This window comes from Benincasa hispida, chromosome 7 (genome assembly GCF_009727055.1).
Source record: "Benincasa hispida cultivar B227 chromosome 7, ASM972705v1, whole genome shotgun sequence".
Taxonomy (NCBI): Eukaryota; Viridiplantae; Streptophyta; class Magnoliopsida; order Cucurbitales; family Cucurbitaceae; genus Benincasa; species Benincasa hispida.
The window spans coordinates 50,828,262-50,845,785 of NC_052355.1; the positions used below are offsets into that span (position 1 = coordinate 50,828,262).

The 17,524-nt window shown below is 32.9% G+C and overlaps 3 protein-coding genes across 3 annotated transcripts; 2 read left to right on the forward strand and 1 right to left on the reverse strand.

Moving 5' to 3' along the window:
• Positions 1-1,720: 1,720 nt before the first annotated feature.
• On the forward strand, positions 1,721-3,946 carry LOC120080900 (pentatricopeptide repeat-containing protein At3g04130, mitochondrial). The gene is made up of 2 exons (XM_039035571.1): positions 1,721-1,902; positions 2,026-3,946. Exon 2 carries the CDS (start codon positions 2,254-2,256, stop codon positions 3,811-3,813), a length of 1,560 nt encoding a protein of 519 aa, XP_038891499.1. The 5' UTR covers positions 1,721-1,902; positions 2,026-2,253; the 3' UTR covers positions 3,814-3,946.
• A 2,785-nt stretch (positions 3,947-6,731) lies between these two features.
• LOC120081833 (lysine histidine transporter 1) lies at positions 6,732-10,347 on the forward strand. The gene is made up of 6 exons (XM_039037007.1): positions 6,732-7,054; positions 7,586-8,363; positions 8,775-8,880; positions 8,977-9,068; positions 9,166-9,234; positions 9,995-10,347. The coding sequence occupies exons 1-6, from the start codon at positions 6,873-6,875 to the stop codon at positions 10,091-10,093; spliced, it is 1,326 nt and encodes a 441-aa protein (XP_038892935.1). The 5' UTR covers positions 6,732-6,872; the 3' UTR covers positions 10,094-10,347.
• Positions 10,348-12,450: 2,103 nt separating this feature from the next.
• On the reverse strand, positions 12,451-13,584 carry LOC120081814 (TLC domain-containing protein At5g14285-like). The gene has a single exon (XM_039036984.1). The coding sequence runs from the start codon at positions 13,195-13,197 to the stop codon at positions 12,472-12,474; it is 726 nt and encodes a 241-aa protein (XP_038892912.1). The 5' UTR covers positions 13,198-13,584; the 3' UTR covers positions 12,451-12,471.
• Between the last annotated feature and the right edge of the window lie 3,940 nt (positions 13,585-17,524).

Here is a 17,524-nt window from a genome sequence, read left to right on the forward strand (position 1 = left end):
TGTGATTTGGAATTATATTTCTTCCGCTGCTCATGAAAATCTCATATCCGATTTCCTTCATGGGGAAGGAGTGAACTCCATCTTGTGAAGCTAAGTTCCCAGCTCCCAAATCAAACGAATCCCCAAAATGGTAGGTTTGAGTCAGCGTTCTGGCCACTCGTACCCATGCAAATCAAAGGACCACCCTCAATGGCAGTAGTTCCCAACTCACTTAGGATTGAGATCATGTTACCTATGGTCATCCTAGTGAAGTGAAGTCTCAGTCATGAACGGTGTTATATGACAAGACATTAACACTTCGAGGTCAAGTCTTATACAAACTCTTTGTATAGGATGCCCTTGTTCGCGTGTCCATTACACGAATGATCAGGATCAGACCATCTGTGACAAGTCACAACACTTGTGACCATTCCACAAAGCGGCATGCATCCGTAGCATTACCAGGATAAGGTTTCCCTCCTATATCCATATACTACAAACTATTTTGGTTGTCACTTAAGACATGATTCACTTGTATGTCACTACATACATGCTTAAGTTACATAAAAACAACCAGAGATATTAAGTTTATTGGTTTGTGGTAAAAACATCTAAATGTGCAAAGTCAAGTAGTGAAGTAAATATCATTTATATTATACATCACAAGTATTCGTACAAAGTTGTTTACAAACTACAGGACACGAGACTTTAGGGCACAAACCCCAATACTTATAACCCCTTTTAGATGGTATAGATATAGCAAAATGTCACGGTCTATCAATATCTATCAATGATAGACAGTAACATTTTGCTATATTTAAATTCTAGCACTTTTGTCATTTAAAACAATTACCTTTAATTTATCGAATAAATTTTAACAAGGTTGCATATTAAGTCGAGAGAGAGAGAGTTGAATTCAATGTTTTTTTTTCCTTTGATATACATGACGAGCTAGTTTACGCGCATCCTGACTCATTTTACCAGACAACTCGTTTGACCCTATAACATTTGGGTATCAAGGAAACCCTTAGGATATTAAATTCTAGGCAGGTGGCTACTATGGATCCCATGACCTCTTAGCTATTTATCAAGGTCATGTCCCTTATTTACCTCTAGGTCAACCCATAATGGTTAAGCTAAATTTAATGTTAGTTCAAAGTGAGTGAAGTACCGAGTTTTAATATTTCTTGAATGATATCTTTTTAAGTCAAAGGTATAATATCAACCATTTAACTATGGTCGTAAATGTTTAAATACTGGCGATGCTATGTTTGCTATGGAAGGTCATTTTCCTACAAAAAGGCCATTACCATGTTTGGAAGAATTTTCAGAGCTTTTGAAGCTAATATTTTTCCTCTTTGGTAGATTTCCTAATCATTTGAACCTCTTGGTTGGAGAAATTAATGTAGAAATGATGTTCAGACTTTCGTTGATCTTCGTAGTTCTATTTAAGATATCCTTTTGATAACTTGTAAGAGTAATCATGTAGCTTATGACTTAGCTTTCTATACTTGAAGATTTGGATATTCGTCAATCTAGCTTGAAGATCACCCCTTATGGGTGGAATCTACTCTTCTATTAACTTATTTTTTCTTTAAATTTTTCTCATGTTTCTTTCTTGTGGTATTTTTTTTAAGAAAAAAAAGTTCAAATAAAATAGGAAAATAAAAAAGTGAAAGGATGTTTGTCGTTGGGCTAGATTCGTACTTCGTGTGTCAAACGACATGTCGATTGAAAATAAGAAATAATAGACGCTTCGATCTTCATATCATTATTCCGGTGGTTTTTCATCATGATCGGAGTCGGTGCACAAAATTCTCTGAAAACCTACTTTGAACTCTCCTCCCTTGCCGTCGCCGACAACTCGCTTCGAAGACTCGAAGTTGTTTCTCTCGATTGGAAAAACCCTAGATTCTGAATTAGGTATTTTGAAATTCATTCTGATTGGCGAAAAGCTCGCACTTCTCCTCACTGGTACACTTGTTTTCTTTCTCTGTGGATTCGTAATTCGCTCTTTCATCGTTTCGATTTGACGAATAATTGCAGAAGAAGGGGAAGGAAGATAGATACCTGCATTACATTCATTGAAAGTTCGCCGATTTTGTTGTATCAATTGTGGCTATTGCTGATTTCAGACCCTAGGGCTTTTCTCTATTCAATCAGTCAAGAAGAAGATAAACATTTCCATTGTCAAGTTTTCTGTGTTGTATTAGTTGCGAAAGAATAAGAAGCCCAAAAAATTCTATTTTCGCTTTTCTTCAGTTAGTGTGCGTCATGTCCTTGCATATTCAGAAGAGTCTTAAGAGCATTTGCGGTGTTCTTGATCGTTGTAAATCATTTGCCTATTTTCATGTATCCTCTCAAAGCTCCTCACATGCCCTCTCCTCTGCAATTTCTTCGTCTCCGCTGGAACCTGCTATCTTTGTAGGAGCTAGAGATTTGCAGCAAAGAATTCCATCTGAATTTCAGACAAAGCCTTCTGATATTAACTCGATCATTGCTAGAGTTCAGGTGGGTAGCACCGAGGATGAGGTTTTGCAGTGTCTTTTGCACGATCCAGTGTGTAACAGCATACCGTTCTCCCATGAACTTGTTTACAAGTTGCTCCAACAATTCAAAGATGATTGGAAGTCTGCTTTGGGTGTTTTTAGATGGGCAAAATCACTCTCTGGATTTAAGCACACCCCAGACTTATGTGACATTATAATAGATACATTGGGGAAATCAAAGCAAATGGTTAAGATGAAACGCATGCTAGAAGAATTGAAGGAAGCTCGCCTTGTGACTCTTGATACTGTAGCTAAGGCTATGCGAAGGTTTGCTGGTGCTGGTGAATGGGAAGATGCGGTTAGGATATTTGATGATTTGGGAACTTTTGGGTTGGAGAAGAACACTGAATCTATGAATGTGTTGCTTGATACTCTGTGCAAAGAGGAGAAGGTTGAGCGAGCTCGACAGATATATTTGGAACTTAAATCGCATATTCCCCCGAATGCAAACACGTTTAACATGTTCATTCATGGTTGGTGTAAAGTTGATAGGGTTGAAGAGGCACATTGGACGTTAGAAGAGATGAAAGGCCATGGTTTTCGTCCTTGTGTTATTAGTTATTCAACGATTATTCGATTTTATTGTCGTCATTACAACTTTAGTAAGGTTTATGAGTTGCTTGATGAAATGGATGCTCAAGGATGCCCAGCAAATGTCATCACTTACACCACTATCATGGACTCACTAACAAAGTCGGAAGAATTCGAGGAAGCCTTGCAGATTGCTGAGAGAATGAAATCTGCTGGATGCGAACTTGATACACTTTTTTATAACTGTTTGATCCATACATTAGGGAGAGCAGGTAAAGTACGGGAAGTTATTCATGTATTCGAAGTAGAAATGCCAAGCAAGAGTGTTTTACCAAATACATCAACCTACAATTCTATTATTTCGATATACTGTCATCATGCGCAAGAACAAAAGGCTATGAAACTGCTTGAGGAGATGGAGAAATCGGGGCTTTGTAAACCTGATGTCCGCACATATCACCCGTTGCTTAAGTCCTGCTTTAGAACTGGAAAGATAGATTATGTTCTGAGCAAGTTATTGGAAGAGATGATATATAAACATCATCTAAGTCTTGATATATCAACCTATTCCCTTTTAATTCATGGCCTTTGTAGAGCAAATAGGTGTGAGTGGGCTTACCAGTTATTTGAGAAGATGATTGATCAAGATATAAAGCCAAGATACCTCACATGTCAACTTCTTTTGGATGAAGTTAAGCAGAAGAATATGAATGAAGTTGCTGATAGGATTAAAGATATCATGAAGAACTTGTGAGCTTCTGAATAACAAACCTTTGTGGTGTGAAAAAGCATGTCTACAGTTCTGGATTTGCGTACACGATCGTCGTGCTAAGTTGATTGTACGTGATGTGGTTGACTGTTGTCTTAATTTCAATTTGGTTGCTTGAGATGCCTCTCTTCGCACTTTATTCAGATCTGGAAGCACAATAAGTGTTGGTTTTGAGAGGATTGAATCTGAGTTACAAAATTGATTGACAAATGAAGTATGGAATAAGGATACCAATTGTTTGATAAGGAGGTTGCAAGTTTTCAGGTCTTTTCACTTGTAAAGTTGGACTAGTCTGTGCTTTGTAGTAACTGACATTTTCAGGAGTAAAAATGGTAGAATTCCTCACCTTTCAGATGCCAAATATTAACACTGTGGACACCCATGAGATGTGATATGTCAAAGAAACAGTGTGCAACAAGGTGAATTTTGAAGTTACATATCATCTCAGCAGTGCAGCTTCATTTGAAATTCCCATTGAGCAAGTCCCTTCCTTCTGAGAAATTTTTTAGGGGAAATTGCAAAGGTGAAAATCGAGCCCTCAAACTTATAAAGTATTAAAATTAGACCTTTAAACTTACTTAAGTGTAGAAATTGTAACAATTATATAAATTTAAAGGTTCAATATTTATCATTTGGGGATCCAATTTGGAAAAAAAATAATAGAGACATTAATTGCCAATAAGTCTGGAATGACTTGTCTGAAGAAAATTGTACTTGATGTTTCATATGATAGAAAAATGAACCACAAAAATATTTTTAATATTTGAATAATTTTCATTTGTAAAATGCACAAACCACCGACATAGTGATAATCCATCCAAACGTAAGTCAATGGATAAGTCACTTTCTACTTTAAAGGTCAATAGTATAATCTCCCCTCTACAAGGTCATAATGGTCATCAAAATTAATGTAAATCTTCATCTTTATTCTACACCATGATGTGACATCTCACACATATTATCGCAATGATCAGGTATTTTAATTTCATCGTTATCTATTTAAATTCGAGGAAAAATATCTTTTTTATCTCTAAGTTTTGAGTATTTGGTTCTAGAGTTTTAAAGTATTATACATTTGGTTTTTAAGTTATGAGTTTTTTTTTTCAATTTAGTTTCTAAATTTTAAAATGTTATAATTTTAATCTTGAGATTTGAATTTTGTTTCAATTTGATTCCTAGGTTTCAAGATTTTACATTTTTTACCTTAATTTTTCATCAATACTCACTTTCAATCATTGAAAATTTCTATTAATTAATTAAAATTAATTATGAAGCAAAATTGTAAATTTAGTTTTAAAAGTGATAAAAATAGTGAACCTTAATTAATTATAATTCCTTAAATGGTTTTTAATTTATTAACATAAATTAACATTAAAGATAGAGAATAAGTATTTAGCAAATAATCGAGGTCAAAAGTGTAAATCTTGCAATATAGAGACCAAATTGAAGCAAAATTCAAATGTCAAGAGTAAAATTATAACATTTTGAAATTCAAAGACTAAATTGAAACCAATCTCAAAACTTAAAGACCAAATGTGAAACATTTTGAAACCTTGATATTATTAGATGGAAACTAGACCCAAAACTTAGAGACCAAAAATATATTTTTTTTCCTAAATTCAAATACAAAGAATTGTGATCGTTACCACTTGAAGCATTCATTAGTAGATGATAGATAAAGTAAATTAACTTCTAATCTTGTTTGAATGCCACAAAAGAGGATTAATTCCATCAATAAAAGAGTTAGGCTTCTAAACCTATCATGTGACTAGAATATTTTTTCAAACTAACCCATAATTCTGAAACATACCATGTCAAAGCTTTTTTGGTCTATGTAATGTTTTCCCCTTCTTTTGAACCAAGGTTTGTGTAATGTTTTATGACATTGAACATAGCTTAAAAAAGAAGTAACTTATAGTTGGAATATAATTTGATCCAATAACCATCACAACAAAACTCTTAGGCGCTTTTTGGAACGCTTTATTGATTATTATAGTCTATATTTTGGTGCATACTATTTTAGTTTAAGTTACAAATGATGCGAGTAGATAGTTACAAAATATTAAATAATGTAGACATCAAGGATTTTCAAATAGTTTTATTGTAGTTAAATATGAGTTATAATAATAGGTAATTACAATGAGTAGCATTTTTAGAGTTAAAAAATTAACTGTATAGCAACCGTTTTAAAGACTTGCAAATAGAGCAAAATCTCTCCGTGATAAATACTATCGTTGATAGACTTCTACTAGCAATATAACCTACCATTAATAAACCTATAAGTTGGATCTAAATTTTGCTATATTTGCAACAAAAAAAAACTACATTATGCTACATCTACCATTAGTTTAGGTGTGATTGCTATATTTGCAACTATTCCTATAATAATTGCTCTGATTATTATAATGGGATGTCAAAATATGGAGTAGACTATAATAGTTCGCTCCTTTTAATACAAGTTGGAAATCCAAACACGTTTATACTATCATGACATAAGTATAACTCAACGAATATAAATTTGTACTGTCAATTTGAAGGTCTAAGATTCGTATGGAAGGGGAAAAAAAAACTCTTCGACTCTCCCACAACCATGGAAGGGAGTAATTGAGTGTTTTTGGTAAATCAAACAAAAATGAAGGACAGGGGGGCTGAATAGGGACCAAACATTGAGCGGTAAAGAGGGCAAAGAAGGTAAAAATGTGGTGAGCCATAGGTGTGCTGACAAAGACCACCTCAGAAATCGGATACTCCTAGATTAAAAATAAAAAATGGTAACATGAAAAACAAGGTAACAAAGTTACGACATACCATATACCCCTCATAAATAGGATGTTGACCATACAATTAACAACTCTCTAATTATAGATTGTGTGTCAAGATCCTTTAAATATGGGCATTTTCAAGTGAGGAAAAATAAAAGCTCATCATCGTTTTGTTGTGTGTTAGAACTACCTGTGTAAAGTCACATCAAATCCTAAACTAAATTGCTTTTCTTCTCGGTTTGGTTGTCGTTTTTTGTGTAAATTAAAATCAAGAAGATTCTTATGACTAAGCAAGATATGGCAGAGAACGGTGGTGCAGCTGCAAATCAAAAAGCCATTGATGATTGGCTTCCCATTACTTCTTCAAGAAATGCCAAATGGTGGTATTCTGCTTTTCATAATGTCACTGCCATGGTCGGTGCCGGCGTTCTTAGCCTTCCTTATGCCATGTCCGAGCTTGGATGGTATTTCTTTTTCCATCTCTCCAACTTTTTCATTATTTCATCTTTCATAAATCTTTCAAAATTACCTATACACTAGAGTTTTATTTGAATTTTGAAGGAAAGTCGGGACTTGAAATCTTGTGATGGTGAACCTATAACGAGTGGAAATTTAACTATAATGGGTGAAAATTTAAATTTTCATTCTAAGTCACTATCATATTATTTCAGATCTCAGTTAATTTCTGTTCCAAATTTTAATGGATTTCATTTTGAAATGCTTATGAAAAGTGAAAGGGTGATATTACAAGAATAAAGGGGTATTTTTTTAAACAAAAGAAAAAAACAAAGTTCAAGGACAATTTCTTATAAATTTGATTTAATCTATGCAGTGTTGTACTTGTGTTTTTATCACATGACAAACTTTTCTTTATATAGATTGTGTAATCTAGAATGAACTCATTCTAAGTTTTTTGAGTTTTTAGTGGTGACTTAGTTTGATATCATTTGTTGGGTGTCAAGTATTGATATAATTAAATTTATGGTAAACGACAGGGGACCTGGTTCGGTGATAATGATTCTATCATGGATCATTACGTTGTACACACTATGGCAAATGGTGGAGATGCACGAAATGGTGCCTGGAAAGAGGTTTGATAGGTACCATGAGCTAGGGCAACACGCCTTCGGCGAGAAGCTCGGCCTTTGGATCGTGGTTCCTCAACAACTAACCGTGGAAATTGGTGTCAACATTGTGTATATGGTCACAGGTGGCAAGTCGTTAAAGAAGTTCCACGAGACGGTGTGCCCCAACTGCTCTCAAATCAAAACCTCTTACTTCATTGTCATTTTCGCTTCCATCCATTTCGTCCTGTCTCACCTCCCCAACTTCAATTCCATCTCCGGCGTCTCTCTCGCGGCGGCCGTCATGTCTCTCAGCTACTCCACCATTGCTTGGGTTGCTTCCTTGGAGAAAGGGGTGCAGCCAAATGTGGACTATAGCTACAAGGCAACTAGCACATCAGATGGTATTTTCCACTTCTTGAGTGGATTGGGAGAAGTGGCATTTGCTTTTGCTGGTCATAATGTTGTTTTAGAGATCCAAGCTACCATTCCTTCCACTCCTGAAAAGCCTTCCAAAGGCCCTATGTGGAAAGGTGTCGTTTTGGCTTACTTGGTTGTGGCTTTATGTTACTTCCCTGTTGCAATGATTGGCTATTGGGTCTTTGGTAACACGGTTGAAGACAACATCCTAATTTCTCTCGAGAAACCTGCTTGGCTCATTGCTACTGCCAACATGTTCGTCGTCATCCATGTCATTGGCAGCTACCAGGTACTTTTCAAAAAATTATTCAATGAGACTATCACAACCTAATTACCTCTTAATAACACAATGGAAGAGTAGTACTTTTGCAATTTCCTTCTCCTATATTTAATCGCCATTGAGTTAATTTTTAGAGCAAATTACAAAAAACGACTCCTAAAATATGGTGGCGGTTGCAATTATACTCTCAAACTTTCAATTATAAAAATTGAGCACTCAAACTTATACAAGTGTTAAATTTGAACTCCCAAACTTATGTAATTGTATAAAACTTGATGGCTCATTTTTTATCCATCAGGGTCCAATTTCTACTATTACTATAAGTTTAGGGGTGTATGGTGTAATTGTAACTACCACCATATTTTAAAACCAAATTTTACATTTTTTCTTGAATGCTATTTCTTTTTTGTGTGTAAACAGATCTATGCTATGCCCGTGTTTGACATGATCGAGACTGTATTGGTGAAAAGGTTGAACTTCACTCCTTGTTTCCGACTTCGATTTATCACTCGAACTTTATATGTCGGTGAGTTGAAACGATTATTAAGATGTAACTATGTTAATTAAATGATATTTTCTGCTCATAATTTTGTATTGTGGTCTAATTCCTTTTGTGTTGCAGCCTTTACAATGCTTGTGGGAATAGCTGTGCCTTTCTTCGGTGGCCTTCTTGGGTTCTTTGGAGGCCTTGCTTTTGCTCCCACTACTTACTTCGTAAGCAATTATTATTGCTTTAATTAAATAAATCCACTCTCAAAATTATAACCTTAAACCAAATTAACTATTAAATTTTGATCTCTTTAATTTGCAGCTACCTTGCACCATGTGGTTGGCCATTTACAAGCCCAAAAGATTCGGCTTATCTTGGATCGCAAATTGGGTATTAATTTAATTTACATCTTATTACAAATTTCATCCATATAATTCGAAAAAAAAATTAGAATTTAATCTCTATAACTTGAAAAGTTAAGACTTAATATCTATGATTTGATATGAAAAAAAAAATGTTTGGCACGGTTGTAAATATAGTAATCATCCAAAATATTTGTAGATATTGAACAATACAAAAAAAATTCAAATATAACAAAATTTAGATTTAACTCTCATGGTCTATCTGTGATAGATTATATTGCTAATACAAGTCTATCAGGGACAAAGTCTATTACTAATAGGAATCTAGCACCGATCAATTTTGCTATATTTGCAAAATTCTTTTTAAAATGTTGCTATACATTTTATTATTAATCCCAAAATTACTACTCATTGCAATTACTAAAAAAAAATAGACTTCATAAATCGATTAAATTCTAACTTTCTTCAAATTATAGGGACGAAATATATACAGAACTTTAGCAAATCTATTATTGTTTTTATAATTCTTTTTAAGGCACTTTTCAAATATAGGAAAATGAACCAAAATATTTACAAATAATAGCAAAATATCATAGTCTATCTGTGATAGATTGCGATAGGCTACTATTTGTGTCTATCATGATACAAATAGATACAAATAGTAGTCTATCGCAACTAATCATAGAAAGACTATGATATTTTACTATTATGTATAAATATTTTAGCAGTTTTGTCATTTAAAATATTTTTTTTTCCATAATTTGAAGTGATTTGGTAATTTGTTTCAGATATGCATTGTGTTTGGGGTTCTGCTGATGGTACTGTCGCCAATCGGAGGGCTGAGAACGCTCATCCTTTCAGCCAATAATTACAAATTCTTCTCATAAGACAAACTGCAAGAAGTTGCAATATTTATCAAATTGCAACATATTTATATCACAGAAATTCCGTAGCCAAATTAAATAATGTGCTATTTTTTTTAGCCCAACAACTCTATTTTTATTTAATTTGATTTACTTTTATAAGGTGCCAAGAAAAGTAAGGACACTAGAAGGGGAAAAAAAAATTGTATTTTCTACCTGCACTTATTGGAAGCTTTTTATTTCAGTAGGTTGGAAAATACTATTAGGGTTATATTATGTCGGTTATTTGGTATTTAATTGTAACAAAATTATGTGCAATTTAATTCCTCTTTATTCAATAGTTTTCTCTAATGTTGGTTACATTTATTCTTTTGCTTCTTATATTATAAACTTATTTTATTTAGTTTCTAAATATTAGCTCTGCAAAGTTATTATTTTGCTATTAGAATTTAATTCAAGAATTAATGAAAAAGAAAATGAAGTCGGAAAAAACGTTTATGTATACCGCAAAATTTTGAGGTTTTATCGAATAAAATCTTTAACAATGAATTATATTATTTTTCAACTTAACATTTATGTAAGTGTATTAATTTACACACTCTTTCAACTTTTGTTTTAAAAAAATAATACTTAGGTAAGAATGGAAAACAATGAACAATCTTTTTAAATTTGTAAAATTAGCTATGGTTTTTTAAAATTTGCAAATATAGTAAAAAAAATTTAAGTTTATTTTTTTATTATTCCAATATGACATGGTATATTTGATACACTCCATTCACCCATGTCAAAATTTTAAAAATATAACATATTCATTAATATATTTTATAATTAGTACAATAGTTGACACAGGTAATGCAACTAAGGTATAATGTAAAAATTAGTTTTAAAAAAATATAACACTACTAGTGCTAAAACGTACATTAAAACATTCCAATCAAATTACGAAAAAAGGAAACAAAAATAATATTCAGCATAAATGATTTACTAGATATTTGGCAGTTATAATTGGCATACTCTTTGGTATTGGAAAAAAAGATTTTGCAAAATATTGAAGAGAAAATATTTGAGAAAATGTTTTGAAGAGACTTATTGCACAATAATTTGAAAACAAAGGACTTCATGAAAATATTTTGGAAAGAGCTTTCCCAAAAATATGTGGAGAGAAAAAAAAATAGAAAATATTTTTTGAAAGCTTTCAGAAGTAAAAATCAAAAGAATATTTGAAAATGAGTTTTTGAAAAGGAAAAAAAAAATTGAGAGGAAAAAATTTTGGATGTGAATTCAAGGAAAGAATAAAAAAAAACATTATGGATACATCATAGAAGTTAAAAGGAGAGAAAAGTTGAGAAGATATTTTGGAATGATTTGACACCAAAGAAAATAATATACCAAATTAAAAAAAAAAAAAAAAAAAAAAAAAAAACCAAATGCATGAGAAAATTTGAACCGTCTCTAGTGGGATTGAAATAATAATAGAACACAACAAAATAAAACTAAAAGAAATAATGTCCCACAAGAATGACTGCACAATAGAAAAATAGGGTGAAAAAAAAATTCAAAAATAAAAAAAAAAGGAAAATCATGTATAGTAAAATTTTAATTTTCTTTGATAGAAGTCTATCGATGTTTTTTAATATGTTTTTTTATTATTTTTATAAATAATTTGATATTTTTATCTGTAGAAATTTTCTATAAAAATTAATTTGATAAATCATATTGTAAATCGAACCATACCAAAAGAAAATAAACTCCTCATTTAGTCCTCAAATATATGAATCTACTTTAAAAAAATATCAAATAATCATGTTGGAATTGTCATTGTACTAAACAACATAATAGGAAAGAACTAATTGTTATATTGGTTCGTATTTTCAAAATCAAACTATACCATAAACAATTCAAACCACTTATTATTATCCATATCCCAAGATCTCCTATTGCATCTAAAATATATTAACACGACATCACACTCATTTCAATGCATCTCTTCTATATCAAAGATTAAAAAATAATAATTTATTCGAAAAGTTTGACACATGTCAACTTGAGATTAACCACTTTGATGGTATATATAAATATGAGCATGAAATGCACCTAACATACTTTTTATGAAGAAACCAAAGAACCTAATGATTTTTAACTCAATAATCTTTTTGAAAATTTCGACATGTAAAAACTTATGATTGATCATTTGGATGAAATATATAAAGATGAGTCCAATATCCATTGAAATATTTTTATATTCAAGCGATTTTTTCATACTTTCTATGAAGAAACCAAAGAACCCAATGATTTCGAACCCAATAATCTTTTCAAGAAGTTCGACATAAAATAACTTGAGATTGATCATTTGGATGAAATATATAAAGATGAGCCCGACGTACACCTAAATATTTATGTATTCAAAGAGTTTTTCCATACTTCCTACACCGAAACCAAAAAACCCAATGATTTCCAATCCACGACATACTACCAAAAATAGCCATTCCAATTACACCCATCCATGAGATCCAAGCCCATTTAGGAATCAAATTTTCCCCCAAACTCCAAACATAAAATTCTCCCATCTTATACACAAACATCGGCGCTAGTCCCACTCTTAAAACGCTATAAAAGCTGAAGAAATACGGAGCCATAAGGTCTTGAAACTTAGCGGCCCTTTTATAACCCGCAAGAGTCCAAACATTCTGGCACCCACTGCTCAATTCCGCAAGCACTAAAAGCCCTAAAATCGGCACAGCGCCACAATGAACCAAGTAATTACATGTAACGAACACGTAAAGTACAGCCAAATGATGAAATATGAAGACGAAATCATCTGGAGAAAACAATATACAATGAAGAAGATCCAGCAAGAAATACGCTATGCTGTATTCGAGAACTAGGGCTTGGAATTTGGTATTGGGAGCGGCGAAATCGGCCATGTTTGGGGCTTGGAGAATTGCGATTACGGCCATTATGACGACGGGACTGCCGTGGGCGAGTGATATGAAGCAACTTGAAGCTTCTAGCCTCTGCTTCGGCCCCCAATTTCGAAGCAGAACCAAGTAAGCGAATGCATATACGAAGAGAAACATGAAGAAGAACAGAGGCAATGATGGGCTGATTTGGAGAAATTGAAACTCCATTAATGAGATAGTTCAATTGTTTGAAGAGGAAAGGAATTGGTATTGGGTTCTAATAGTTGGGTTTATGGTATTTCTTCGGATTAAAGTAATCTCTACATTGGGGTTTGGCAGGGGAGTAGTTTTATTAGGTGCAAATTTGTTGTTATTACCGAGTAATGTTTGGATTAGGGTTTGTATTATCAAGTCATATGGGGATTGGGATTAGGGTTTTTTTAGTATCGTGCACGATTAATTGTCTTAATTATGTGTATATGTGTTTGATTTGAATTTTTAAATTGGGTTTGATTGGTGGAGATTAGATAAGGAATAGAGATGTCTTTGGTGTGAAAATGTTATACTCAAATCTTTGGATGCCTAATATAATATGAAACTGAATAAGGGAAATTTTTTTTCCTTCCTTTTTTTTATATTATTCTTGTATTTTGACTTTAATTTATATATATATATTGAAACAAAATATCTCGTTTTATTACGCCACAGGAGCTATGGTAAAAGCATATATGATTTACATAAATTGGTTAACCACTCAAGGAAAGGAGAGAACCAATAAGAATTGTGCATCTCAAACCTAGCCATTTTGGTCAATTTATCGGTTAATCTATTACAACCACGAGGGCAAAAATTGAAAATACAAGACTCAATTGTTTTGGTAATTCGCTCTTTAACCCAACAACTTTCTCCACTGATAATATCAACATCTTCAAGAAGGATTTTAATCGCTTAGAAAAGAAGAAGGTCCATTTTTCAACGTAGTTCGTCGGTCAAACCAATGAGATTCTCCTCTCAAAGTAATAGAGAGATATTTTTCTAATTAGACTTTTTCTTCCGATTTTTTGTCTTGTCAGATAGAAAGGAAATGAGACCCTAAAGAGTCATTCTTTACCACCAACTATCAAATGTTTAATCTGGATCGAGGAAGTAAAACGAACACCTTCGAGGATGGCTCTCAGTTCCGGAAGATAATCGCCAAAAATTACTTTGATAGAGTTTGTTGCAACAACGATAAGGTGATCGTTTAAATCCCTTAATACAGTACCTATTCTAGTTATCTGGGAGTTTGAATTCCATGAAACATCGTATTTAATTTGATAAAATTTGTAGGAAGACAACTCCAACATTTTTTATGCAACTGCTTCGGGTTTGTCTGGTGCGCTTTCCGATCATTTCCTTTCCTTACAAAATCTTCAAAATATTGCTTATTCCACCGGCTCCACAAGGTAATATTCAAAACCGAAATTTCAAATTTAATGTTATTTTTGTCATTCTATATAGATCAGGACGTAATTGTTATAATACTTAATTCCTTCTCATAACAATTAAAACTTAAAGCCACCCATCTGTCCTTGAAACTATTGTTGAAATCTTATGTAACAAGAGGATTGTTCGAAATTAATGCTCATATTTCATGAGTTCTGTGACACCTAAATAGCAAATGATTTGTAGTCTCTAACGTCTCTTTACACAAGGGCATAATGGGTTTAGATTAACAACTCTTTTTCATGGATCGTGGTAAGAGGGAATTATATCATTTAGAGTTCTCCCATAGAAGAACTTTATCTTCCTTGGGACTTTAAGATCCCACAGTTTCTTCCACACTTGTTCCATGATATTAGTACTTGGAGAAGCTAAACTAATTTTGGAATTCATGTAAAGATTATCCTAACTCTTCCAAGGTAATCTTTTCTTTTCTACGGTTGAGCCCCACCAAAATCTGGCAAAGCCTATGACCGAGTTGAATGGCCGTTTCTTGAGACCACGGTGATTCGTCTGTTGGATTTTATGTCCTAAAACTCGTAGTTTGTAATATCATATTCTTGTTCAATAAAGCTGTTATTGAAAATCTTTAGTAAATTTAAATTCTATATTCATAAATCCAATAAACTAAGGTTTCGAGGCTATTAAGTTTAAGTTTGAACTTTATGTAGTGACATAAATGTGGATCAAGTTCAAATATATAGCCAAAATGGTCTATAGTATATGAATGAGGTTGGGCGCCTTATTCTGGGGACACTATGGATGCGGCCCATTTTATAGTTAGTACAAACGATGTGATCTTAAACCATTTATGTGGAGACATGAAAACGGGGGTATCCTATGTAAAGAGTTTACATAAGATTGAACCATGAAATAGTCACTTTTTACATTCTAAATGTCGTTTATGTATAAAACTGACTATTTCGTTAATTGATAACCTGGGTAATTTAATCTTGATCCTGAGCTGACTATGAACTCCTGTTCACTCGGAATTATCCTTAGATCTGCATAGGTGAGGGCAACTCATTATCACTGGCCCAATAAGCCTCCCATTTCAGGAGTAAGATCCGGTGGATAGCTGAGAACATAGGGTGCAAGACAGAATTCACTCCTACCCATTATAGGGATAATAGATAGGTTGTTTCCTTTAGTACTGAATCCAGGTCTTGAACAAGGGGCCCCACCCTCTCATTGGCCCAAGAGGACCTTAAACCAATTGTTCATTAGAGCATCAATGGAACTTAAGGAATAAGATGTAGTCTCGGGGTTAAAACGATTTTTATGACCCAGCTGAGATTACGAACAACCTGTGAAATATTAACTTACTAATCATGGTTATATCATATGGACACAAATATATCTATAGTGAGGGGAGTGCAACTATGGGACTATAGTGGAATGACCCGTGAGTTAACGAATGTTGATTAGCTCCATCTAAAGAGTTTAGCCAACTAATCTCGGATTGTTGGAACCCATGATCTATAGGTCCATTAGGTTCCCCTACTAGCTCATATGGAATAAACTTAGAACAGTATGATAGAATAATTCGAATTGTTCGAATTAGGTGAAGAGAGAGAAACCGACAAGTATATGTGATATAGTGGTCGATTTTTCAGTTTAGAGATATAGCTTTAATATTTAAATGTGATTTAAATGTCAAGAATATGAATACGTTCATATTCGGAAGCTCGGAAATAATGGAAATGGTCAAATATATAAAAAGTCAAAGAGTTGACTTTTGACTTTGAAAAAACAGACTTTGACCGATCTTATATTCAAATATGATTTGAATTTCGAGAAAATGAATGCGGATTCATGCTCGGGAGGTCAAAATTAGTCAACACGAAAAAAATCATAAAAAGTCAAGATGTTGACTTGTTGGTCAAAGTTTGACTTTGACCAAATGACTATTTTGCCCTTTGACTAAAGTTAGTGAGAAAATCCAAACTTTGGTTGGATAATTCCACTAACAAAATAGTGGGCTAGGTGTTGGCTTATAGTGGAGACATTAAGCCCACTTAGATAGTGGATTTTAGGTGTTGGATTTTTATGAAGTTGTTTCATGCAATTTTGCATTACCATTTTCTATAAATATGGACTTTTGAATTTAGATTAAAAACTTTTTGATATTTTGCAAAAATTAGTTTTTAAAAATTGGGCTGAAAGAAAAAACCAAAACCTAACCCAAATTTCATTCTTCTATTTCCATCGTTTTCTCTCTCTCGGGTTCTTCATCCACCAGGTCCCACAACCCGGTTCTGAGTCCAAAGGATAGTAAGTCAATTCTAGTAGTTGTCCGGTTCGTATTCAAGCGGAGATAGGAGAGTTTTGGGAGCTTCAAAGGTAATATTTCAAAATTACCCTAATTAATTTATTTAGGGTTGCATGTTTAATTTGTGCAATTAGAGTAAAATCGATTCTCATTTCCGCTGCGCATGCCTATTTTTTCATCATCGTCTTGGTTTTAATGTTAAATGCATTGACCAAGATATAAATATATATGCACACAATAAACATTTTTATGCTTTAAGTTTTGGGTTTAGTTTCTATATAGTTCATAAGATTGTTTGACCCACCAACTTATTGTAAACAACTCAATTTCAATAGTACATGCTATTGAATTTAAACATTTATCTAGTAACTCATCTTTGTATTCTTTTTATACTTTTCATATTTACTAAAAAATTTCACCTTTCACTCCATATGAGAAAATTTCTAATACGATGGTAGTATGAACAATTTTATTCATTTTTGCTATAAAGTAGCATGTAAGAATTATGGTGGGATTCATGAAATAAATGAATAAATTATTTAGTGACGTATGCCAAGTAATTCCACATTACTTTCTTAATCTACTTTTCACAATTATCAAGTAACTTAATTTTACAATTCTACACCATAAACACAAACTTACTAACTCTAACATATTAATCCCAGACTTATTCAATCCACTTAGTGTCCTAAATGCCCCCTAAGCTTTAAAACATTTCACATAAAGTTTTGGGCTTGATTTCAATTTAGTGTCTATATTTCATAATATTGAAATATTTTATTTGAATTTGATCTTTAGGTT

Excerpts from the sequence above, each read along its gene's own strand:
- LOC120081814 (XM_039036984.1), bottom strand. The coding sequence starts at position 13,197 with ATGGAGTTTCAATTTCTCCAAATCAGCCCATCATTGCCTCTGTTCTTC.
- LOC120080900 (XM_039035571.1), top strand. The coding sequence starts at position 2,254 with ATGTCCTTGCATATTCAGAAGAGTCTTAAGAGCATTTGCGGTGTTCTT.
- LOC120081833 (XM_039037007.1), top strand. The coding sequence starts at position 6,873 with ATGACTAAGCAAGATATGGCAGAGAACGGTGGTGCAGCTGCAAATCAA. Across the intron at positions 8,881-8,976 it reads CACTCGAACTTTATATGTCG|CCTTTACAATGCTTGTGGGA; the intron begins GTGAGTTGAAAC and ends TTTGTGTTGCAG. Across the intron at positions 9,235-9,994 it reads TATCTTGGATCGCAAATTGG|ATATGCATTGTGTTTGGGGT; the intron begins GTATTAATTTAA and ends AATTTGTTTCAG.